Genomic DNA, 25,812 nt, shown 5'->3' with positions numbered 1-25,812 from the left:
GGTGATTCCTGGCATCGAGAGGTTGGATGGGTGTGTACTGGTTAGCTGTGTTTTCTTCCAAAATACCGTAAACGGAACTAGTCCTTCGTGACTACGGAAATCCGTTAACTGTGGGAAAATTTTTGTACAAACTCTGCAGAGTCATAAATCTTCAAATCATCTTATCCATGTCCAAGTTCTGTGCTAACTTATTCTGACGAGTGCCAGTTTTGGTGACAGATATTCCGGTGAATCACATGAGTGCTAAGTCCGGTTAAGTGTTTATTCCTGTGGATGGACTAACCCGTTTATTTTTTTCAAAAGTTGAATATTTATTATGAGTATTATTTCCTTTTCAGTAAAAGCCCTTTCTGCGATGTCGCTTAGACGTCCGACTGTGGCATTTTTATTATTTACGTTTTTCTTTTTAAGCCCTTTATGTGGTGTCTCTTAGACGCCCGACTGTGGCATTTCTTTTAAGCCCTTTCTGCAATGTCGCCCCGACGTCCGACTGTGGCCTTTCTTTATAAGCCCTTTATGTGATGTCGCCCCGACGTCCGACTGTGGCATTTCCTTTTTAAGCCCTTTATGTGGTGTCTCTTGGACGCCCGACTGTGGCATTTCTTTTAAGCCCTTTCTGCGATGTCGCCCCGACGTCCGACTGTGGCCTTTCTTTATAAGCCCTTTATGTGATGTCGCCCCGACGTCCGACTGTGGCATTTCCTTTTTAAGCCCCTTATGTGGTGTCGCTCAGACGCCCGACTGTGGCATGATCTTTATTTTAATTGTTTACCTTTCGAGGCGTCGCTTCAGACACCCGATCGGTTCCTTTCTATTTTGTTGGGATTTCAGGCGGACTACCGCCGATTCCCTTTACTTACTTCGTTCACTAAATTTTTGAATATGCATTGGGGAATTAAATTTGACGGATTCATGCATGCATTTGTATATCTTACGTCCGAACTATCTTGCGAGTACTTTCAAAGTACTCACTGGCTTGTTGATTTGGCCAGATGCTGACGAAGGCGATCTCATGGATGAAGAGTTTGATAGCGAGTCCGACACCTAGAGGAATCCCAGTCAGTCTCGTGCGACCCTGGATTTGGTCACTGTATTATAACCGCTTCCGCAACCCGAATAAATTCATCGAGCCTCACCTCGACGCTCGATGAGATGCTAGTTTGAGCTGTTTGGCCTCCTTCCACCATCATTTTATCCTCGAGTCAGTAGTATGCCACCAAACCATTGTGTTATATCCGCCATTATGTATAATTATTGGCGCGCTTGTAATAATTTGTCGAGCACCCTCAGCTCAACCTTGTAATATATCTTATGCTACTGGCTTATTGTATCAAGCATTTGTCTACCAGTGAGGAGTTTTTCTCTCAAACTGGACTCAAAAGATTGGTTTCTCAATAAATATTTTTATTGGAAAACCGGTCATGACAAAACCCTATGCCCTTGAGCGACCAGCTGAAGCAGCTGGTCGAGCTCCATAAGCTGGCCGAACAGGCCATGAAGGGCCTCATAGTTCGGCTGTGGCCTGGAGAGGCCCTGCCCGGGAGCTACTTCGGGCTGGTGCGGCGGATGATGGAGTCCTGTCCACGGCTCGAGGTCATCAAGCGCTCCGTCTGCATCGAAGGTGCCCGGAGGGTCCTTGCCTGTGCTAAGGTACACTGGGTTAAGCTGGACGGTGAGAAGCTTGTGAGGGACGGGCCACCGGCGGGGAAAGAGCATCGCAAGCCCGAGAACTATTATAAGGATGTTCTGAAGGGTGCCCGCCTTATGGCGGATGAATGTACCATGGATGTAATTTTGAGTAAACTCGCTTGTATGGTCCTGTGCGCCGAAAAGTTGTTCATATGCGCTAAGCAATGCTTGTTGAATTTAAAATATTACTTTCTGTGCGGCCGTTTATCAAAAAAAATTGAGAGATGGCCAGTCGTTGGCTTCTGCCCCCATGCCGCTAGTGCTGGGGTGTTCGGGATAAACCTGAGCGCTCTTTTTCCCATGTTTAGGTCCTTCGAGGGAGGCGCTCAGCACAACGAACAAGGCAATCGGACTATAATGCTTGAACACTCTCACTTAGCCATAGAACTCTATAATTTTAAATTTTGGCGAAGCCCCTAGTATTCGGAAGGCCGAGTTCGGGGCGCTATCCATGCCTTGGCCGGACAAAGCCGGTTCCTCGCTCGAAGCGGCATAAGTCTTTAGGGACTCGAAAAACCTCTCGAACAGCGACTGGTCTCTCGCTTCATCATGACATTCAGTTTTAGCTTTCTCTACTGAGGTGCTCAGCCCAGCTCAACTGGGGCACAATCGCAGTAGTTCTCCTAGTGCTACCTTAGCCGATATAGCGAAATGTAAGGCACCAAAACATAGGAGCCAGGCAAACCCAACTATTGACCCAAGACATGATTCGGAGCCGATGCATATAATGCTATAAGTTCGGGGTGCCACACTTGTTAAAGTGTTCGGACTTCTCACACCATATTGAGGGGTACTGAATCCCCTGGTGTATTTGCCGTACCATAGTGTACGGGTGCAACATGTCATCAACGAGCATATATTCATAAAAAAAGGCAATGCAAAAATAGGTAGAAGCTATGCATTGTTTATTAAAAATGCTGCGATCGAAGCAGAACGATACAAATAGCGCGATAAGCAAAAGGTTGGACTATTTAACATGTCCGGTCCAGGGGCAGGCCGCAGAATTGTATGCAAAATAGGTATACTGCTCGTGATAGAGACCACCTTGGAGTTCCATAATGCGGCATGGCTTGTGTCGGGTGGTTGGTGCGACATATGCCAACGGGTGGCTTATCTGTGTGGGAGCCAGTAAGACGTCGCCGGTGCCTGGAAGCAGGATAAGGCGAAGACATGCACGCCGGTGAATCTTACCCAGCTTCGGGGCTCTCCTTGGAGATAACACCCCTACTGCTGCTCTGCGGGGTCTCCGCATGATCACTCAACGAACAAGTAGTTACAAGGTGCTCCTCGAGCTGTTTGGCGAGAGGAAGAAGAAGGGCAAGGCTAGCTCTACTCTTCTCTCTATGTGGTGTCTAACTTAGATGAGATCAACCCTTTGCATGGGTGCCCCGGGGGGTTTATATAGGCCCACACCCTGGGGGTTCAATGGTAATCCGGATAGGCGCGGGCCCTAGCCGTCAGTGTCTACGCTGGCCGACTTCTGCGCCGGCTGCTGGGGCCCGCCGGCCGCAGGCTTCTTGGTCGACAGGCAGGCCCTACGGCCTAGGGCTCTGCCGGTGGCTGGTTACTGTTGCCTCAATCCTGATGATGAGGGCTTTATCGAGGTAAGCGTGGCTACAGTGCCGCCGCCGGGCGGGCGATCACTGTAGCCTCACGTCGTCTTGTCTCCTTAATGGGGCGCCTCCTTCGAGGGAGGGGGCAAGCCGGCTTGGGGAAACCGGCCATGTCCTCAGCCGACTGGGGGAGGCCGAGCCACCTTTGGGCATCTCTCTGCCCGAAGGGGCCCACCGCCCGTGGGCCGCGCTGACAGCCTGTCGTGGACGGCGCCATAATCATCATGGCAACAGTGCTGCGCCGAACGGGTCAGGGCTACTCCGTACGGCACGGTATGCCAGGCGTGCTTCGGGTTTCGGGGGTGGCAGGCTTCACTGTAGCCACGCCCCGTCCCATCGCCGTTATGTGGGTGCGGTCTTCGAGGGTACGATCTTGACCGCGTTGTGGGAGCCGGCTTCTTGGAGTCGGCCTTCTCGTGGCCGGCTTCTTGGAGCCGGCCCTCCCGCGGCTTTCTTCATGAGGGTCGAGGCCGGGCCGCCTTCCGGTAGTCGGCTTGAGAGGTAGCCGGGAGGGGGAAGGCGTCCCCATGTCTTGGATCTTTGGAGGCCGGATTCGGCTTGTGATTTTTTCTGAAGCGTCATGGGGAGCCGGCTAGGCTACCCGTGGTCATTTACCCCGACAATAGTCCCTGAAGCTGATCGCGCTCCAAGGCTGGCAAGGGGGACAAGAAGCTCGGTCAGCTTCCTATATCGAGGAGCCGGCAGCTGGGAGCCGGCCCCGATTACTCGCGCCGCCTTGGGGGGACGCGGTGGACTCGTCAACGGGGTCGTGGGCCAACCTGCGCGCTGACCGCGCGCCTCCCCGCAGGTCACGTGGCAGAAAAGGCCTGCCACTGCGTGTGCGTGACGGGACCTCGCCGCAGGCCCGGGCCCGCCACTCCTGGCCTCGGCCCAGGCGCGGATCTTCTGTGGCCCAAGATGGGCTGTTGGCCTTCCCGCGGCGGTTTCGCCACGCCGTCAAGGCGCAGTTATGGCAGGACGTGGAGGAGTGGGCGCAGTTAATCCCACGTCCCCCGCTCCACGCCTCCTCGGCAACACCGCGCGGGGCTATAAGTAGGGGGAGGAGAGGGAGCTGCAAGGGCTCGCACGCTCTCCCTCGCTCCACCCTTTTCTCCTTCTATCTTCATTCTCTTCGCCGTCGCAGCGCCTCGCCACAGCGCCACTTCGCCGTCGCCATGCTTTGCTCCTCGTCGCGCCGCCCCAATGGCGTTGTCAAGCTCGTGGCACGGCTCCAACGTCCTCGATGAGCACATCGAGTTCCTCCGCCAGACACGGCGTCTACCCGGCGAGAACTATGTGCGGGTTCGGCGCGTGCCAGAGAAGGAGATCTCACCGGTGCCGGAGGAGGGCGAATGGGTGGTCTTCCGATCGCACTTCCTACGCGGCTTCGGCCTCCCGGCAAGTGGGTTTCTTCGCTCCTTCCTCGACTTCTACCATCTCTAGCTGCACCACCTCACCCCCAACGCGGTGCTTCTGCTGTCGGCCTTCGTCACCCTCTGCGAGGGCTTCCTTGGCGTCCTCCCCACCCTGGAGCTATGGGGGGAGTTCTTTCAAAGCAAGCTCGGCACCGTCGTCACGGGCGTGCCCGCGCCGTGCGGAGCCTACGTCGCCTTGAGGCGGACGGGCGAGAACAATCCGTTCCCGTCCATCACGCTGATCCAGTCGGTGAAGCTTTGGCAGAAATCTTACTTCTACATGAGGAACGTCACCTCTCAAGGCGACTGGGTCAAATTGCCGGCTTACGTAGCTGGCCCGCCGGCTTCGAGGCCGCCCTCGTGGAGCTTCCGGGTCAAGACGCTGTCCCAGGCCGGGAACGCCGCCGTCGCCCGGCTCCGGCTGATGGCGCGGTCGGCGGGCCTAGTCGGAGCCGACCTCGTGGCCGCCTTCATGGAGCGCCAGGTATTCCCGCTCCAAGGCCGGCCGCACATGATCTGCCAAATGAGCGGCCGCTTCGACCCATGCCAGCTGAGCACCAGGGAGATGCCTCATGCCGAGGTGTCCTACCTGGTGAACTATATCGCCAACTGCAAGCTTCCCGAGGATTGGCGGTACGGCAAGGGGCCGTACTCTCGCGCCAACCCCTCGCCTGCCGTAAGTCTTTCTTCTTTCCTTTTCTTTCTTCCTTTTGTAGTCGGTCTCATGGTGGTCGGCTTCTGATTAGCCGGCTTGTCTTCTGCAAAATCCCCTTCTTCCACCGGCGGCCGGGGCCGCAGGGGCAGAGCGCCAGTTCCTCCCTGACCGTACGGTGGACGACGTCGACGATCCGGATCTTGGAGCGGCCGCCATGGAAGACGCCGCCTTGGGGGAAGGCGGCGATGTAGGCGGCGCGGGGCCCGGAGCTGGCTTCGAGGACACGGCCCGGCGATGTAGGCGGCGCGGGTCCGTCTGCCGCGCCGGGAGCCCGCGGTGGCGCGCCGAAGCGCCGGGCCGTGTCGACCTACTTCGGAAGTCGGCCGAAGAAGGCAAAGGGCACCGAGGGAAGAGGCAGCCACGAGGGAAGCCCGCTTCCAGAAGGTTGTGAAGCAACCGTAGGCGGTTTCGGCGTAAGTGTTTGAAGCGTCTTGCATTCTTGCCGTGTTCTTCAATTGAAGCTCTTTACAAATTCTTTCTTGATCACTCGGCCAGGGCGCCGCTTTCCCTCGAGCGGGGTCCTTCCGGCTCCGTGATTGGATCACACGGAGGGTCTTCAAGCTCCCGCCGCGTGGATCCCCGCGCCGACCTCATGGAGTCCATGGAGCGGAATGCGCAGGAAGCGCGGGAGGAGCGGGAGGCGTCGGAGCGAAGGGCCGCCCAGGCGGCGAAGGAGCAGGCCGACACGGCGGCCAAGGCCCTGGCGGAGGCGGCGGCCGTGGAGAGGGAGGCGGAGGCCTCGCGCAACCGGCCTCCCCAGCTCGTCGTTCCCCTCCGGAGCGTGGCTCCCGACGTCCCCGTGCCTCCGTTAGAGGACGCCAACCGCAGCCGGTCGGAGGCAGAGCGAGGGGAGGAGAACGTGATTGTCTTGGACGAGGTGCCGCGGACGGCGCCGACTGGGACGGGCCAGGGCGACCAGCCGGCTACGGTGCCGGAGCAGCCGGCGGTGAGCGAGCCGGCAGTAGGAGCCGGCCTCCAAGTGCAGCCGGCATCGGGCCGGAGCGCGGAGGGAACTACTCCCGTGCCGGAGCCGGACAGAGCCGGGAGCGCCAGCCGGACGGCAGAAGCCTTGGAGGCGCCCAGCTCCGGCACGTCCGAGTGGGCGCTGAGCGGGGAGACGGGCGAGCTGAGCACGTCGGCCCAGGAGGTCCGGAGCCAGCTTCAGGCTCATGCCACCACGCTGCAGCGATACACACGCTATTTCCTTGTGACGCGGGCCGTCATTCGGGTGAGTCTTCTGGCCTTGGTTGTTTTGCTTTTTGGATTTCTTCCGTGGGGGCGCGTCAGCGCACCCACTGGGTGTAGTCCCCGAGTTCCGAGTCGGCTGCTGAGCAGGCGGCTTGGAACTTACTAGGTCCTGACAGTTATGTTATTCTTGCATCCTGTCTGATCTTCTAGGAGTACCATAACCGGAGTGCCGCCTCCTTTGACTCCCAGGCTCGGGAGCTGCGCCAGAAGAGCGAGGATTTGACCGATAGTAGGAGTGCGTGCTCTATTTTGCTCATATCCTGTGGGGGCACGTCAGCGCACCCACTGGGTGTAGTCCTCGAGATCCGGGCCGACTGCTGAGCAGCCGGGTCGGATCTTCCCTGACAACTTCTTCCTTATTGCTTCTTCTTTCGTCTTCATGCTTGCAGGGGCCAACGCCGACTTGAGGGAGCAGCTCGGCGGGGCCCAAACCGCCCTTCACGCCAAGGAGGCTGAGTGCAACGCCTTAATCCTGGAGTGTGACCGCCTGGCCAAGAAATTGGCCGACCAGGAGGAGAGCCAGGAGGCGGCCCTGAAGAAGGCGCAGGACAGTGAGGCCGCCCTCAAAGCCGAGTTCGAGACTGAAGCGGCGGGCTGGGCTGAGGCAAAACAAGCGCTGAGGGAGGGTTACGGCCGGATCGAGGATCTGATCGACGGTGAGCCGCCTTCCTCACTCCTCACTCGCCTCTTGCCCTTTGGTTCATCTTCTGATTTGTGCTGCTTCTTTGTTTTTCGCGCAGACTACTTCCCCGGCCATTCCGTCATGGCCACCCAGACCATCGAGGCCCACCGCGAAGCACGCCGACAGGCGGGAGTAGAGATCGCGCCGGACACGGACCGGACGCTTGAGGAGCAGCTCTTAGCGATCCAAGCCCAGTTGCAGCCGGCGCACCGCATGCTCCGCCGCCTCCAGCGTGCTGGGGCGCAGGTACTGGCTGCCCTCTGGCCAGGCGAAGCGATTCCCCGCACCCCGAGCCGGACTGCCGACTGGTTGGAGGTGGCTGTCGGCCGCTTTGAGGCCTGGAAGGCCTCCTGTAAGTGCATCTAGTGCCACCCCTAGTTGGTTTTGGAGTATTGACGACAAACCTAGTTGAGGGACTAATGTGTCTGTGAGAATTGCGGGATAACATAGGTAGAAGTCCCTCATTGATTCGGTTTTACTACCAGAGATGACCCCAAAAATGTATGAAGACATTGAAGACAATGGTGGTACATGAAGATATTCACATTGAAGTCTATGACAAGAGAAGACACCACGTGAAGCCTATGGAACTCGAAGACTTAGATTCTTTGTAGTTTTATTTCATTTGTGTTGAGTCATAGGAACCACCGTACTGTTAAGAGGGGTCCAAGAGAACCAGTCAGAATGACTGAAGTGATGCCTAATTCAAATCCTATGTCTTCGAGCGAAGACTATGAGAGCAAATCTTGTCCAGAGTCGGACAAGTCAGCTTTACTTGCAGCCCAAGTAAAGTTGCCATGTGAGTTCAAAATCTGACCGTTGGAACACGTGTCAGTTCCTTAGTGACCCAAGGTCATTTCGGACAAATCAGGTCGGGTTGCCCAGTGGCTATAAATAGTCCACCCCTACAACCATAAACGGTTGGCTGCTGAGATTTCAGTGCACGCTTTTGTCGTTTGAGAGCAACCCACCTCGAAGCCTTTGAGAGAAAATTCCTAGTGAGGAGAAAATCCCTAACCACCCAGAGCCAGAGTAAATTGGGCATCACTTAAGTCTTCCTGTCTGAGTGATCTGAAGACTTATTACACTTGAGGACTGTGCATCCTCCAGATGGTTAGGCGTCGCGTTCTGAGCATCCAAGAGAAATTGTGGATTGCCGGTGAACAAAGTCTGTGAAGGTTTGGGAGTCTACCTTGAAGACTTACCAGAGTGATTGGGCGAGATCTGTGTGACCTTAGGTCAAGGAGAATACGGTGAGGACTGGGTATCCTGAGCTGCGTGTTCAGGACTGGGTGTCTGGGACTGTGTGTCCTTTGGTTTAAATACCTAGCCGCTCCAACCAGACGTACAGTTGTCACAGCAACTGGAACTGGTCCAACAAATCATTGTCTGCAGCGTGTCACTAGTTTCGTCTTCACTTCCTTAACTTACTGTTGTTCATTGTGAAGCCATTGCATGCTTGCTCTATCTTTTGTCTTCACAACGTAACTGTATGATTTGACTAGCTTCATAACTTCTTCTGACCTGATCCTTATTACACTGCAGCTACTTGTCACTATGCTTTCACTCTATTGTATACTTGACCATGGCTTGCCTAGTGTAATCTAACTTCCGCTGCATAAGAGATAGGCATATCTGATCTGTTTGTCTTCATAACCTTCACGTTTTGAAGAATTTCACAAAAATCGCCTATTCACCCCACCTCTAGTCGATATAACGCACTTTCAATTGGTATCAGAGCAAGGTGCTCCCTTGTTCTGTGTGATTCGGTTTAACCACCTGGAGTTTTAGCTATGTCGACTACAGGGATAATCAAAGTCTCCGCTGCGTGCCCCGTCTTCGATGGAACTGAATATCCCTACTGGAAGAATAAGATGCGCATGCATCTTGAAGCCATTGACGTCGACCTATGGTATGTCGTCGAAAACGGCATTCCCAAGGCTGGAGAAGGTGTCACTGCTGCTGATGTCAAGAAGTTCACTCAACTGGACTCTACTGCCAAGAATATCATCTGTGGTCATCTGACCAAAGGACAGTATGGCCGTGTGAGTGCTTTGAAGACATCCAAGCTGGTCTGGGACCGGCTCTCCAAGGTGAATGAAGGCATCTCAACCTAGAGAGATCAGAGAATCAGTGTTCTTCGCAACCTCTTCAACCGCTTCAAGCGAAATGATAATGAGAATGTCCAGCACACATTTAACCGGCTCACTGACATCACAAATGAGCTTCAAGCCCTCAGCGCCACTGAGATCACCAAACATGAAATCGTCAAGACGCTGCTGAGATCACTTGATAGCTCGTTTGACATCCTAGCCCTGATGATTCAAGAACGTCCTGATTTCAAGACACTCGATCCGTCAGACATACTTGAGAGGCTCAACACACATGAGTTTCAGCTTTCTGAGAAAAGAGATATCTATGTTCCAAACTATGGGCGAACTCGTGCCTTGAAGGCAAAAGCTGTTTTCTCATCTGAAGAAGAATCTGACAGCAGTTCTGATGATCCTGAAGACATTGGAAGGGAACTTGCAATGCTAGTGAAGAAGTTCCAGAAATTCACCAAGAAGAAAGGCTTCATAAAGTCTTCACGATCAAGCTCAAGGAATGATGAAGCTTCTGCTCATGACTACAAGAAGAAAACATGCCACAAGTGCAAGAAAACTGGACACTTCATCTCTGAGTGTCCAAAGTGGGACAATGAGAACAGAAGGAAGAAGAAGAGCAAGGAATATGACTCTGACGACAACAAGAAAAAGAAATACTCAAAGTCTTCTTCCAAGTCTTCCTCAAAGTCTTCATCACACAAGAAGAGCTCATCTGGCAAGGCACGTGCGTTTGTTGGCAAGGAAATGGATTCTGAGGAGGAGTCCGCCTCTGAGGAGGCAGAGGTGGAGTCTGAGGAGGAATCTGATTCTGGCATTGCGAGTCTGGCTACAACATACGTTGCCAAGTCCATCTTCAACACTAAAGACAATGACTTCATCACCAACACCGATGCAAATGACAAGGACGACTCCACTCCTACCTACTGCTTCATGGCCCGTGGTGCCAAGGTAACCAAACGCACTACTCACTATCAAACATCCAGTGACGATGACTCTGATTGTGATTCAAAACCCAGCTACAAAACACTTGCTAAAATTGCAACTAAACAACAAAAGTCCATGGAACATATTCAAAAAATGATAGACAGAAGCGATGATCAGTTGGGTGCTGAAATGACTCGATCTGAATCCTTAATTGAAGACATAAAAAATCTTCACGTTAAGTATCAGGAACTTGAAGATCGTCTTGAGACTCTCTCAACTACTCATGAAAAGCTTTCCTATGATTATCTTCAAAGGAAGCAAGAACTTGCGAAGTTGAGAGCGGATCATGAAGATCTTCAAAAGGAAAACGAGTCACTTCGAGCCGAACAGATCAGTTCCGCTCAGGAAGGATTTGAACCACCATGCCTTAAATGCATTGAGCGTGATAATGCTACTTCTGTTGCTGAATGTTCCACTGCTACTGCTGTTGCAATATCTTCAACTGTTGAAATGGTAACTAACCCCTCTACTGAGGATACCACTGCTATTGCTGATGAGAATGCTAGGTTGAAGACATTGCTTGAAACAGGGATGTACAAAAGTCTTAAAGGGCATCAGACGTTATGTGATGTCCTTAAGAAGCAGATTCTAAACCGAAACCCTAGGAAAGAGGGTGTTGGGTTCGTGAGGAAAATTAATGCAGATGGCACTTACTGGAAACCTGAGCAGTACCCCGAAACCACATGGGTTGCTGCAAAGGAATCCTCAGCAGATCCATCCAATCTGTCTGGCTTCACCTATGTTAACCCCATTATCATTGATGAATCCTTTGATGCAAACTATAAACTGTTTAAGAATCAGAATGGTGAAGTGTTTGCCAGGTACATTGGTACTAACTACAGGAATGGACCGCCTATGAAGAAGATCTAGGTTCCGAAAACATGTCTGGAAAATCTTCCTATGAATGTCTTCATGACACCTCACATGAAGAAGACAAACCTCAGCCCAAAGGCTTCATACAGACAGAGGACTCACCTGAGTCGCACTAATGCAAATGTTTTGCAGGGAAACCATACACAGGCATATGAATATGAGAGCGGTTCATCAAACCGTCATGTTCATATGACCAAGAACTATTCTGCCTATTCTTATGAGTACTATTGTCCTCCTGCTAGACTGTTTGCTAGGGTTGCAAAGCCAAAATTCTTAGATGCTGCACTTAGACTTATTACTTCTAAGCCACCCTTGAAGATGTGGGTGGTTAAGAAAGCTTAACTCTCTTTTGCAGGGAAAGGTCTCCAGCAGAAAACCAAAGTCCTCTGGCGCTATTGCTGGGGACCTTAAAAATCTTGCAGGGCGCAAGATAAAATGCCCTAATGGCATCACTATGTATTTCATTCCTGAATCGCATGCTACTCTCCCTATTAGTCCTAATCTGGATCTAAGTTTTCATAACCCACTGGTTCATCAAATGTTTTTGCTTCACAATTCTCTTCGTGAAGCCTATCCCCCTAACTGCACTGTAGGGTATGACACCAGTGTCTTCAGAGTCTTCAGAATGGATTATTGACAGTGGGTGTACAAATCACATGACTGGCAAAAGAAGCCTCTTTATGGACTCAACCTTACGTCCATCCGACAAGAGCCACATCACATTTGCTGACACTAGTAAAAGTAAGGTATTGGGTCTAGGTAGATTTGCAATCTCAAAGGATCAACACATGGACAAAGTCATGCTTGTTGAATCCCTTGGCTTCAACTTAATGTCTGTCTCAATGCTTTGCGATTTGAACATGGTCGTAATATTTGGAAAATATCATTGCCTGGTACTAATGGAATCTGACAAGTCTCTAGTGTTTGAAGGGTACCGGAAAGATGATTTGTATGTGGTAGATTTCTCAGTAGGGCCACAGCTTGCAGTATGTCTTCTGGCAAAGGCTTCAGAATGCTGACTTTGGCATCGGAGGCTTGGGCATGCTGGCATGAGGAATCTCCACACCCTTGCACAGAAGGCGTCAAGTTCAAGAAAGATCACTTATGCGGTGCCTGTGAAGCAGGGAAAATGACGAGGGCAAAACATCCTTCGAAGACAATCATGACCACTACTCGACCCTTCGAACTACTTCACATGGATTTGTTTGGTCCCACTCACTACTCAACTTTTTCCAGTACTGCTTGTCTCCATGGCTTCGTCATTGTTGATGATTACTCTAGATATACTTGGGTGCACATAATCCTTTTCAAGACTGAAGTGCAGGATGTCTTCAGAAGCTTCGCCAATCGTGCTATGAACAACTATGGTGCAAAGATAAAGCACATCAGAAGTGACAATGGCACTGAATTCAAGAACACTGGCCTTGACACATATCTTGATACATTGGGCATCACTCATGAATTCTCAGCTCCGTATACGCCACAGCAAAATGGCATCGTTGAATGCAAGAACAGAACACTCATTGAGATGGCCAGAACAACGCTAGATGAATACAAGACTCCAAGAAAATTCTGGACTGAAGATATTGACACTGCATGCCATACAATCAATCGTGTTTATCTTCACAAGCTTCTGAACAAGACATCTTATGAACTCCTAACTGGCAAGAAGCCAAATGTCAGTTACTTCAGAGTATTGGCGCAAGATGCTGGATCAAGGACCCACACCACACCTCAAAGTTTGCACCGAAAGCACATGAGGGCTTCATGCTTGGATATGGAAAGGATTCGCACTCCTACAGAGTCTTCAATCTCTTTCACTAAAAAGTGGTTGAAATAGTGGATGTGCGGTTCGATGAAACCAATGGTTCACAAAGAGAGCAACTGCCAAATGTGCTAGATGAAGTTCCAGCTAGTGAATCAATCAAGCTTATGGGAACTGAAGAAATTGTACCTTCTGAAGCTCATCCTGAAGAAGAACTTATCATCTCAGCACCTGATCCACATGAAGACAATGCTCAGCCTGAAGATATTTCTCACAACGACAACACAGATCAACAAGAGCAAAGTATTCGCCCTATACATCCTCGTGTTGCCAATGACGTGCAGATTGACAGAATAATTGATAGCATCAATGCACCTAGTCCACTCACTCGTTCAAGGGAAACTCAACTGGCAAATTTCTGTGGGCACTTCGCATTCGTCTCAATTTCAGAACCCAAGAAAGTCGAAGAAGCCTTTATGGAACCTGAATGGATTCAAGCAATGCAAGAAGAGCTTCAACAGTTTGAACTGAACAATGTATGGGAATTGGTTAAGTGTCCTGATCCACGGAAGCATAACATAATAGGCACCAAATGGATATACCGCAACAAGCAAGATGAGCATGATCAAATCATCAGAAACAAAGCTCGCCTCGTTGCTCAAGGATATACTCAAGTGGAAGGCATTGACTTCGATGAAACATTTTCTCCTGTGGCTAGACTTGAAGCCATACGTATACTGTTGGCCTATGCAAATCATCACAACATAATTCTGTATCAAATGGATGTGAAGAGTGCCTTTCTCAATGGCAAGATTGAAGAAGAAGTGTATGTTGCACAACCACCAGGGTTTGAAGATCCAAAACATCCTGACATGGTATACAAGATCACTAAGGCACTGTATGGCCTCAAACAATCCCCTCGGGCCTGGTATGACACACTCAAATACTTCCTAAAGAGCAGAGGCTTCATACCTGGTTCCCTAGATCCCACTCTCTTCATCAAGACATATGATGGTGAACTGTTTGTATGCCAAATATATGTGGATGACATTGTCTTCGGCTGCACCAATCAGAAGTACAGTGAAGAGTTTGGCTATATGATGCAAGAGCAATATCAGATGTCCATGATGGGCGAGCTGAAGTTCTTCCTCGGTCTTCAAATACGGCAACAACACAACAGCATTTTCATATCTCAAGAGAAATATCTTAAAGAGTGCCTGAAGAAGTTCGGTATGCAAGACTGCAAAGGCTTCACAACACGAATGCCAGCCAAACATCATCTGGGTCCCGACGACAATGGTAAAGAGTTTGATCAAAAGGTATACCGCTCCATGATTGGTTCTTTGCTTTATTTATGTGCATCTAGGCCAGATATTATGCTTAGTGTTTGCATGTGTGCTCGCTTTCAAGCGGCACCAAAGGAGTCGCATCACATAGCTGTGAAGCGAATTCTTCGATATTTGGCTCACACCCCAACTCTAGGATTATGGTATCCAAAGGGCTCAGAGTTTGATCTGGTTGGATTCTCGGATGCTGATTATGCTGGTGACAAGGTTGATCGGAAGTCTACATCAGGCACATGCCACTTTCTGGGACGATCACTTGTATGTTGGTCTTCAAAGAAGCAGAACTATGTATCTCTCTCCACTTCTGAATCTGAATACATTGCTGCTGGATCTTGCTGCACTCAGCTTCTATGGATGAAGCAAACTCTCAAGGACTACGGCATTCATCTGAAGCAAGTGCCACTCTACTGCGACAACGAAAGCACCATCAAGATTGCCAACAACCCTGTTCAGCACTCGAAGACAAAGAACATTGAAATTCGTCATCACTTTCTCAGGGATCATGTTGCAAAGGAAGATATTGATATCATACACGTCAACACCGAAGAGCAATTGGCAGATATCTTTACCAAGCCCTTGGATGAGAAGAGATTTTGCAAGTTACGGTGTGAGCTAAATATCTTGGAATCCTCAAATGTCCTGTGATCAGGCACACATCCTAACACTTATGCATATTGATGACTTAGATGTGCAACACACGAAGTAACGTATATCTTCAATCAATGAAGACATACATTCTAAGTGTGAATACATTAATGTGGAATTTGACTTCGGAGCGCCACGACAATTGTGCACCGTGTCTGGGTCTAATACTTCCTCTACGGTGGGTAACGCCACCACCAAACGTTCTATTTTGAAGTGTTTCACTCATGGCGTTACCTCGCAATGTCTTCACATTTGGTTTGGCTTCAATCTCAATATGTCTTCATGATTATCTTCACTACGTTGATTATATAGATATATATGTACTAGTGTTCTATCCTCTACAGCATTCACTTATAGTTATGTTTTCTTGTTTGAATCTTTTGAACTAAGTGAATGTGATCGGACCCTAACCTTTCTATGCTTCCTACCTCAAACTCTATCTCTCCAAGTCATATGCATTCTATTGAAACTGTCGAATGTCTTCTCTGCGTCCTTGTCAGCAGAAGACACAGAGACAAACTTTAAAATCATTTTCAATGCTGATTCATCCACAAGAAATCCGAAGAAGTAGGAACGACCACCCGACAATCTAGGCGTGCGTGGGATGTGGAACTGCCCCCGATATTTCGCATGGTGGACATGTGCTGTTCAGATGCGAATCGCCAGGGTCACCTGTGTAATAGCACAGTGCCGCCTCTATACCTATAAATACACGATTCACCGCGGTCATTATCTCATCTTCCACCCTTGCACGAACCCTAGCGCCACCGCTAGCTCTCGACGACGCCGGCGACGAAGCGCTTCACTGCCGCAACCACTCCGACGCCGTTTTCACGCCGACAGCGGACATCGTTCTCTCCGCCGTCGCCGTAGGTGTCTTCCGTCGCCAAGTTAGGGCACGGAGGATCGAACTGCTTGGCCTCATCTCCCACTCTGTCTAGCAGTTCCAAGTGTGGTAAATAAAACCTCTTTTTACAGCCTCTCTTGATCCTATAGTTCAGTCACTTTCTGCCACAAGAAGTTTCTGTTCTCACAAGTTAGATCTCTCTCAGTATGCATCTCATAACCTGCCTAGAATATTCACTTATGCTTCATGAAGTAGTTAGATTCCTCACTTGTACTGATCTGTGGGTTCGTACAAATCTGGAACCAACTTCTTTTCTATCAGTGAATGTCTTCGCAAGCTGAGGTCAATGTCTTCTATACCGATTTATCTTCAAAATCTTCTGAGAATGCATATGACCTCTTCCCCTTCCCTCGCACCTTAATGCTGTCACAGGTACATGTCCGTGGGAGAATCCTTTGGTTCTCATAGTCTGCATTCATTTGCAGAATTCTTACAGCATCACATCAACTCTCCTGAAGCCAGCTCTTGTTGGTCAAGCAAAAGAAAACCTTTGAAGCCTTTGAATATCTGGAAGCCTTCCAAGTTAAGATTTATGGCTTCAGAAACAGCAGCAAGGAAGGGAGGCAGACAACGACGTGGTGGAACGTCCAAAGATCTGCTTGATGAATTGGCAGAGATGTACAAAACTGATCCTGAAGAAAACTATGGTCAGCGCAAGACACGAATCCAATGGATTCGAAGATATTGGGCAGAGCAATGGTTCCTCTACCGCTTCTTCACTCAGGAGTATGCGGAGAAATGCGCCATCAAGAGACTGTGGGGAGACGTGCTATATAAAAATCTAGTACCCAGGTCCAGAGACGAAGCCATTGCTCATGGCTTCTATCCATGCATGGTCCGAGGACCGCAGCCAGCTAAAGCACATCCGTCATCACTCCTCTGGTGTCGCGATGACAATCTGTTCAAGCGCAACTTTCAGTTTGCTTAGAACTCTGCGAAGCAAAAAAAGAAGAAGCTGGGGTTACACTTCAACCCTGGTCCATCTGCGCCAAGGGCGGATGGCACACGCGACGCCGAACCCAATGTCATCGGTCCGTATGCCAATCTAGCAGGCCTCATCACCCGCATCCTAGTCCAAGGGACTGCCGTGAATGACCCTCCAGCAGACACTGAGTCTGATGACGCACCTGCTGCACCGAAGCCAAAGCAGATGAAGAAATCAAAAGCTTCAAAGCCAGCCCCCTCACCCAAAATCTCAAGAGCAAAGCCATTGGCAACTGCACCTCCTGAAGCCAGTGTGCAGTCTGAAGACTTAACACGAGTCTCCAAGCCCCAAGAAGCCAAGAAGCCTCAGCCACACACAGGCAAAGAGCTCATAGCTGCTGCCATTCTGCGCAGCGAAACCATTGATCTGTCAAGCGATGAAGATCTTGGAGATGACGCTCTTGAGCAGCTCATCAAGAGCAAGGAAGAGGCTGAAATCTTCAACAATCTGCCTCTGTTTGATGTCGCCATCATCCACAACTTCATCGATGAATGGTTTGCCTCACCGAACATCAGCTTCGAAGACCTTCAGTTGCCCGTTGGCCTCAGCGTCGCTTTCCAAGGCGCTATTGCTTTAGAACCTGGAATTTCCCAGCGCATTGTTGAACTGAAGCAGAAAATTGATTTTGAAAAAGCTCAGTTCAAGAAGCACATGGCCAAGCTCAGTGTGCAAGAAGTGAAAAACTTAAAAATCATGTTGCACGAGCTAAAGGAGAACTTCCTGAAGAAGCGTGCCGAAGCTCAAGGTTCGCGGGAGCGAATGAAGACTCTGGCTGATCGCTGTGTGCAGGCCTACAATGAGGCCGAGAAGCGCAAGGTGCTTGGGCGTCCCGACATCGACCCTAGGATGGCCGCTAAGAAAAAGAAGAAGACTGCCTCCACTAAACCAGAGGCACCAAGATAAGAAGCTGCTCCAATTGTCTTCCCCACTGCTATGACTGGCTCGAAGCCAAAGAGCCGGTCCACTGCGTCAGGGCTCAAGAAGACAAGGACAGCTGAGGCTGAAGCTAGGAAGAGGAAACACTCTGAAGCCTCTCCTTCTGACCCCACCACCAAGAAGCGCAAGACCAAGAAATCTCGGGCTGCTCCCACAGAGCCCTTGATAGTTGAACCCCTCTCCGTCCTCGATCCTGACGCCGAACGTCAGCTGACAGTTCATGAGCCTGCTCTCACAGAGGCTCCTGAAGTTGAAGACATTCCAGCAGGCGACCCCATCGCTGCTGAAGACATTGGTCTCCAAGACAATGTACAAGATGATGCAGCCCTTCCTCAGCTTGAGACAAGCAAACTGATCAGTATTGGTCGTCCATTGACGCCAATTACGCAAGATGCATCGTGGGAAGATCACCCACAAGAGGAAGACACTGAGGCCCAGCCCACTCCGACTCCAACGGCGTCGTCTGCATTCCGCAGGCTTCACAAGGGACCAAGGCCTCAAGATCCTGCTGAAGACATTCCGGCTGCATCAGCCGAAGAGAATGAAGAAGAACCACAAGCTCCAACACCACCGCTCCAACAAGAAGCAGTTCTCCAGGAGAACGTGCCTAAGGTTGTACCTCCTACTACACGAGTGGAGGCTGAAAATGCTGAGGATGCCACAAACAACACCGAAGCAAATGTGGAGCCCTCCCCAACAACAGCTTCAGAAGACACTGAAGCTACTGCTCTTGACACTTCTGTGCCTGAGTCTGCTGCTGGTCCCCAATTCAACTATCATGTTGCGCACAGGCCTCAGGTCCAGAAGCCGATCCCACGACTACCAAGGTTCCCAGGTCCTGCATCAACTCCTGGCTCCTTTAACATCAATAGCTTCAGGGCAGATAACACGTTCTTCAACAGCTCCAAGAACCCTTATTCAAGGGAACAGATTGTATCAGACAGGTTCTGGAGCTATCCACGATGCAGCTATTATTCGTGTATCCTATACAACCAAGGTCGCATCTTCCCGCACAAGCGCCTTGAGGTTGAAGCTGTTGCTGGTCTGCCTGGCCTGGAAGAAGCATTGGATTTCTTCAAGCAAGTGGGTCTGCTGCCATTTATCACAGATGAAGAGCACTGGAATGAAGAGCTTCTGCTTCAATTCTATGCCACCCTTCATATCAAAGGCTACAACAGAGATCTGAAGACTTGGGTCCTGGAGTGGATGACCGGCAATATCCATCATGAAGCCAATGCATTCGATATCATTGAGCTGACCGGCCTGCCCACTCCTGGCGAATTCTTCGAGGAAGGCTGTCAACTCCATGCTGAAGAAATTGAGAGCATATTCCAGCGGCCTGAGCTAAATATGAGTCAGATGCTCTCAATGATGAAGCCATTGCCTCATGATGCACCCTATCCAACTGAGTTCTTCATTGAAGACTTAGAGTACCTGCCCAGAACCATATATCACATCATAAGGCGGACTCTCTGGCCCATTAAGGGACACTCTCCATATGCCAAGATTGAAGGTGCAATGAAGACTCATATTCTGTATTCTTCATGGAAAATGCTTCAACGCACAGGATTTCTTCATCCGTCAACTTGCAGCATCCGGCTCAGATCTCTTTGGCTTGAAGTTTTATGCTCCTTGGGTTATGAGGCTGATCAAACTGCACTCTGCAATCTCATATCAGCCTTCAGCCCGCAACCATCGGATTTTCTTGCCAGATGTGGACACACCTGCTGAAGAAATATATCTTGAGCCTGCCAAGCAACCATTAAGTCTTCAGAATGCAGAACACCAGAGCTTCACTCAGAATGTTGAAGGTGTTGAAGCCATCTCCAGAGTGTATCCGTTGGCTGGCACCACACGTGCACCTGCATCTACTGAAGCCACTGACAGCACAGCTGCTCAGAGACCCAAGAAGCGCGCTCGTGCCCTCACTGACTGAGAGCTTCTTGTGGCTCTTCACCAAAAGCAAGATAGGCATCACGACTGGCTCAAGAGGCAGATGAAAAGCATCTTGGTGGATGTCAACCACATCAGAAATCTTGCCACCAAGAATGCATTTGTAGCACATGAAACTTGTCGCCGTACCTGGAAAGGACTCACAATGCTGTGCTCTGAAGCTGATCTTCACGAGGATGGCTTCAGAGAGAGATTCAACTTTGACTCCACACCTCCCAGAAGAGCTGTGCTGCGCGGAACTCCGTCACTTGAAGACTCCGAGTTCTCTTCCTCTGCTGCCATGGTGTCTGCCCGGATTATCGAAGAAGAAGATGATGCTACATCACCTCCACCTACTTCAGCGCGCGTCGAATCTGCACCAAGCTCGTCTGCACCACCAAACACCACCACCGACCCTGCTGCGCCTGGGAACGCGTAGAAAACTCTATGTCTTCAAACCTTTTTGGTCATCACTGACAAAAGGGGGAGAAGCATTTGATGTTTATAGTCTTCAAGCGGGTCACTATGGGCGGGTGTCTTCATATTTTGCTACATTTTGCTTCGTGCTTACAACTCCCGTTTTTGCTACATTTGCTTCTTTGAGTTGTAACACTTAGACTTGATGGTCGTCTGCTACCTGTTTGTCACTCTGTTATGCATAGATAAATTCCGCATGTGCGACGATAAATTCCGCACTTAGATCATTCTGCAGGCGTCCATTTTCCATTATGCATGTCATTATCTTCGTATACTCTTACATGCATAGTGGATTGTCATCATAAGTTGAAGTGGATCTCCACAAGTACAACCTGCCATGTGCATTTGCATTCAAAAAGCAAATTACTTATATGCACATCTTCAGGGGGAGCCCTTGCAGCTTATGAAGACAATCCCTTTAAAATTTCACAAATTATGTTCCCCGTTGAAAACTTCAACTAGTTTGTCATCAATCACCAAAAAGGGGGAGATTGTAAGTGCATCTAGTGCCACCCCTAGTTGGTTTTCGAGTATTGACGACAAACCTAGTTGATGGACTAATGTGTCTGTGAGAATTGCAAGATAACACAGGTAGAAGTCCCTCATTGATTCGGTTTTACTACCAGAGATGACCCCAAAAATGTATGAAGACATTGAAGACAATGGTGGTACATGAAGATATTCACATTGAAGTCTATGACAAGAGAAGACACCATGTGAAGCCTATGGAACTCGAAGACTTAGATTCTTTTTAGTTTTATTTCATTTGGGTTGAGTCATAGGAACCACCGTACTGTTAAGTGGGGTCCAAGAGAACCAGTTAGAATGACTGAAGTGATGCCTAATTCAAATCCTATGTCTTCGAGCGAAGACTATGAGAGAAAATCTTGTACAGAGTCGGACAAGTCAGCTTTACTTGCAGCCCAAGTAAAGTTGCCATGTGAGTTCGAAATCTGACCGTTGGAACACGTGTCAGTTCCTTAGTGACCCAGGGTCATTTCGGACAAATCAGGTCGGGTTGCCCAGTGGCTATAAATAGTCCACCCCTACAACCATTAACGGTTGGCTGCTCAGATTTCAGTGCACGGCTTTTGTCGTTTGATAGCAACCCACCTCGAAGCCTTTGAGAGAAAATTCCTAGTGAGGAGAAAAGCCCTAACCACCCAGAGCCAGAGTAAATTGGGCATCACTTAAGTCTTCCTGTCTGAGTGATCTGAAGACTTATTACACTTGAGGACTATGCATCCTCCAGACGGTTAGGCGTCGTGTTCTGAGCATCCAAGAGAAATTGTGGATTGCCGGTGAACGAAGTCTGTGAAGGTTTGGGAGTCTACCTTGAAGACTTACCAGAGTGATTGGGCGAGGTTTGTGTGACCTTAGCTCAAGGAGAATACGGTGTGGACTGGGTGTCCTGAGCTGCGTGTTCAAGACTGGGTGTCCGGGACTGTGTGTCCTTTGGTTTAAATACCTAGCCGCTCCAACCAGACGTACAGTTGTCACAGCAACTGGAACTGGTCCAACAAATCATTGTCTTCAACGTGTCACTGGTTTCATCTTCACTTCCTTAACTTACTATTGTTCATTGTGAAGCCATTGCATGCTTGCTCTATCTTTTGTCTTCACAACGTAACTGTATGATTTGACTGGCTTCATAACTTCTTCCTACCTGATCCTTATTACACTGCAGCTACTTGTCACTGTGCTTCCACTCTATTGTATACTTGACCATGGCTTGCCTAGTGTAATCTAACTTCCGCCGCATAAGAGATAGGCATATCTGATCTGTTTGTCTTCATAACCTTCATGTTTTGAAGACTTTCACAAAAATCGCCTATTCACCCCCCCTCTAGTCGATATAACGCACTTTCACCTCCGCTGCTCGATCTGGTGCCAGGCGGGTGCTGGAATTCGTCTGGGCCTGGTACCCTGGGCTGAACTTGGAGCAACTGAGGACCTGGCGGGAGGAGGCCGACGAAGAGCTGGTGGAGGTGCGGCCGGCTATCATCCAGCGCGCTTCGGCTCTTGCCGAATTTACCGACACCAGCGTCTTCATTCCTGAGGTGGACGTCAACGGCGTCGCCCAGCCGGAGGAGTGGTTCGGGCTGAACCCGGCAGACGGTGAGGACTCGGTGGAGGAGATCGCCTCCAGCGACGAAGGCGAAGACGAGGAAGGGGAGGAGGGCGAAGACGTCGAGCCGACTGGTGAAGCAACCAGCCAGCCTCAGCATGATCGTGCCTCCAGCAACGAGGCTCGCGCTGGTGCGCCCTCAGCGGGAGGCAGTGATCATGCCGAGGTTCATCAGCCGGCCACTCCTCCAGCCGGCGCTTCCGCCTCAGCCGACCTTCCCGACACGCCAGTCGTTCCCTTGGCTTGACCTGCCGTCTTTGCTTTTCCTGCTTTGTTACTCTTTGAACAATTTCTATTAAGCTTGCGCAGTTCCACCCACTGGGGGTGTATTCAAACTATGTTGAATGTTGGCCTTTTCAAGGCCTTTTGTGTAATATGATCATGCATGTGTTTGGCTTCCATTCTCGTGTGCTCTTTATCCTTAGGCTGTTTCCTTTGCCGCCTTCCCCTGATTGCCGCCTTCCCAGCCGGCAGCTGCTCTGCAGTCTGTGGCTAAGGAAGGAGTCGACTATCTTGTTGGGGAAGGCAAGTACTCGAGCTTTATTAGATTGTAGCGAAGTGAATGGAAGCCGGCCGGCCGGCTACTCTTGTAACCGGTCGGCGGTAGGTAAAAAGCCGGCTTTCGTTATATTAGTCCATTGGTCCCTAGCCGTTTTTCGTGTGGGCGTCCTTTCCCGCCTTTGTTCTTGCCAGCTGGACAGCCGGTTCTTCGTACTGCGGCTTTTGGCAAGAGAGGGCTTAGGTGCCGACACACTACTTGTCTGACCGCGGGTAGGACTTCTAATATAATCTCAAGGCCGCCAGTCCCCGGGCCGACTAGTCGAACCCGGTGTCGGACGAAAGAAGTGAATGTAATGACGTAATCATAAGCATGATACTTTTCATTCATAGATAAAAGATGGAAGTCCACGAGTTCTACTCGGGGGGCCCATTGTCTCGTACTTAGTACAAAAGTTAGCGTGGTACATACTGCATTTCAACTGTAAAATCTTCGGAGGAGGTTGGCGTTCCATGGTCGTTCCGACTCCTTGCCGGAGTCGTCTCTCTTCCATGCCTTCGGCTTCTGTGCGTCGATCAGGTAGTAGGAGTCATTTCCTAGCACTCTGCTGATGACGAAGGGGCCTTCCCAGGGGGCTGAGAGCTTGTGCTGGCCGGCTGTTCGCTGGATCAGCCGGAGCACAAGGTCACCCTCTTGGAAGGATCTTGGCTTGACCTTCCGGCTGTGGTAGCGACGCAGGCCCTGCTGGTAGATGATGGACCGGCTGAGGGCTAACAGCCGGCTTTCTTCCAGTAGGTCGACGCCGTCTTCTCATGCTTCCTTGGCTTCCGCCTCCGTGTACATGGTCACCCGAGGCGAGTCGAACTCGATGTCGATTGGGATGACCGCCTCGGCACCATACACGAGGAAGAAAGGAGTGAAGCCGGTTGACCTATTTGGGGTAGTGCGCAGACTCCAGAGGACGGCTGGCAGCTCATCGAGCCAACAGCCGGCCGAGCACTCCAGTGGCACGACCGGTCGGGGCTTGATGCCGGAGAGGATGAGGCCATTAGCTCGCTCGACTTGGTCGTTTTACTGCGGGTGGGCAACGGACACTAAGTCCATTCGGATGCCCTGCGTCGCGCAGAAACGTGCCAATGCTCCCTTGGTGAAGTTCATGCCATTGTCGGTGATGATGCTATGCGGCACGCCGTACCGAGTTGTTATGTCTGCGATGAATGTCACGGCAGTCGGCCCATTCAGCTTCTTGATCGGCTTCACTTCGATCCACTTGGTGAACTTGTCCACGGCGACAAGCAGATGTGTCATGCCGCCGCGCGCCGTCTTGAATGGGCCCACCATGTCCAGACCCCAAACGGCGAAGGGCCAAGTGAGGGGAATGGTCTTGAGTGCCGAAGCCGGCAGGTGTTGCTTGGAGCTGAAGACTTGGCACCCTTTGCAATGCTTGACTAATTCCTTGGCGTCATCCAAAGCAGTCGGCCAAAAGAATCCATGGCGGAAAGCTTTGGCGACGAGTGATCTTGAGGCCGCATGGTGGCCGCATTCACCTTGGTGGATGTCTCTGAGGATTGCTATGCCCTTCTCTTGCTCGACGCATCGCTGGAAAACTCCAGTGACGCTGCGCCTGACGAGCTCTCTGTTGATGATTGTGTATGCTCCGGCTCGGCGTTGGACTTGTCTTGCTTCTGTCTCATCAGCCGGCAGATCTTGGTTTATCAGAAAGTTGAGGATGGGCTGGGCCCATGACGGAGCTGTGACTTCTTCTATGGCTAACACGGCTACTGCGACCAGGGTGGGCGGGCTGGGTGTTGAAATGATCCTTGTCCCCAAAGAGGACATCAATCTTGATCTTGCCAATGGGGGCGCAGGACAAGCCGGGTACGATGCCGTGGAACACAGTCCGGGTAGGCATGAGCTGCTTTGTCTTGACGTTGAGCTTCTCCAGGGTGTCACGGTACAGGATGTTGATGCTGCTCCCGCCGTCTATCAGCACGCGGGAGAAACGGGCGGCGCGCCTGTCCGTTGCAAGGGTAGCATCCAAAACCAACGCATAAGAGCCGGGAGACGGCATCTCCTCTGGGTGGTCGGCCCGGCTCCAGCTGATAGGCTTTTCTGACCAGTGCATGTGCTCGGAGGGATTGGCAGCGACCGCATTGACTTCCTGGTGCTCTCGGCGTCTGCTGCGCCGATCTTTAGGCTGGCTTGTGAAGACGACGTAGGCGGCGTGCTCATCAGGGAACTCATCGTGCACCGTTCCGACTGCTGGCTGAGCGGCCGGCTGCTGCGGAGCCGGAGGCGGCGGACCAGTAGGTGGAGGCAGCGCGAGTCCTTCGCCTTTGGAGATTCAGGTGAGCCAGTGGCACTTCCGGGTTGTGTGGTTGGATGGCTTCGCGCCGCTGTGGAACTTGCATGGGGCGTCGAGGGTTTGTTCGTAGGAGAAGGCCGGCTGCCAAGCCGGCCTGCCGCCTTTCTGCTTCTTGGGTGTGGGCCGACCTTCGGGCTGCTCGCCCTCGACCGTGGCCACCTGCCGACTGGTGGAAGGCGGCGTCGGGCCCTTGCGCTTGTGGTCGTTTTGGTACGGGCGTCGGCCGGAGTCCCCAGCCGGCGTCTTGGGTGCCGGGTTGAGTACCTTCCCGGACGCGTCTACCTGGAGTTCAGCCTTCATTGAGGAGTCTGCGGTGGCGTATTTGTCCGCTATGACCAGAAGCTCATGGAGGGTAGTCGGCTCGTCGCAGAGGAGCTTGTGCTTGAGGAGGGTGCCTTCTCGGCAGTCGGCTGTGAAGTACTCTATGGCTTGCACCTCGTGCACTCCCTCGCAAGAATTGCGGAGCTCGGCCCAACGAGTGAGGTAGTCGCGAGTGGACTCGG

General features: G+C 51.1%; 1 protein-coding gene across 1 annotated transcript; it reads left to right on the top strand.

The window, feature by feature from the left end:
• The first annotated feature begins 7,575 nt into the window (after positions 1-7,575).
• Positions 7,576-22,692, top strand: LOC147961867 (uncharacterized). Its single transcript, XM_087533972.1, has 2 exons — positions 7,576-7,708; positions 22,187-22,692. The coding sequence occupies exons 1-2, from the start codon at positions 7,576-7,578 to the stop codon at positions 22,690-22,692; spliced, it is 639 nt and encodes a 212-aa protein (XP_087390098.1).
• Positions 22,693-25,812: the final 3,120 nt, after the last annotated feature.

Source organism: Triticum urartu, chromosome 7A, assembly GCF_056163025.1.
Source record: "Triticum urartu cultivar PI428250 chromosome 7A, HENAU_Tu73, whole genome shotgun sequence".
Lineage (NCBI taxonomy): Eukaryota > Viridiplantae > Streptophyta > Magnoliopsida > Poales > Poaceae > Triticum > Triticum urartu.
This window is presented reverse-complemented; position numbering and strand designations above follow the sequence as displayed.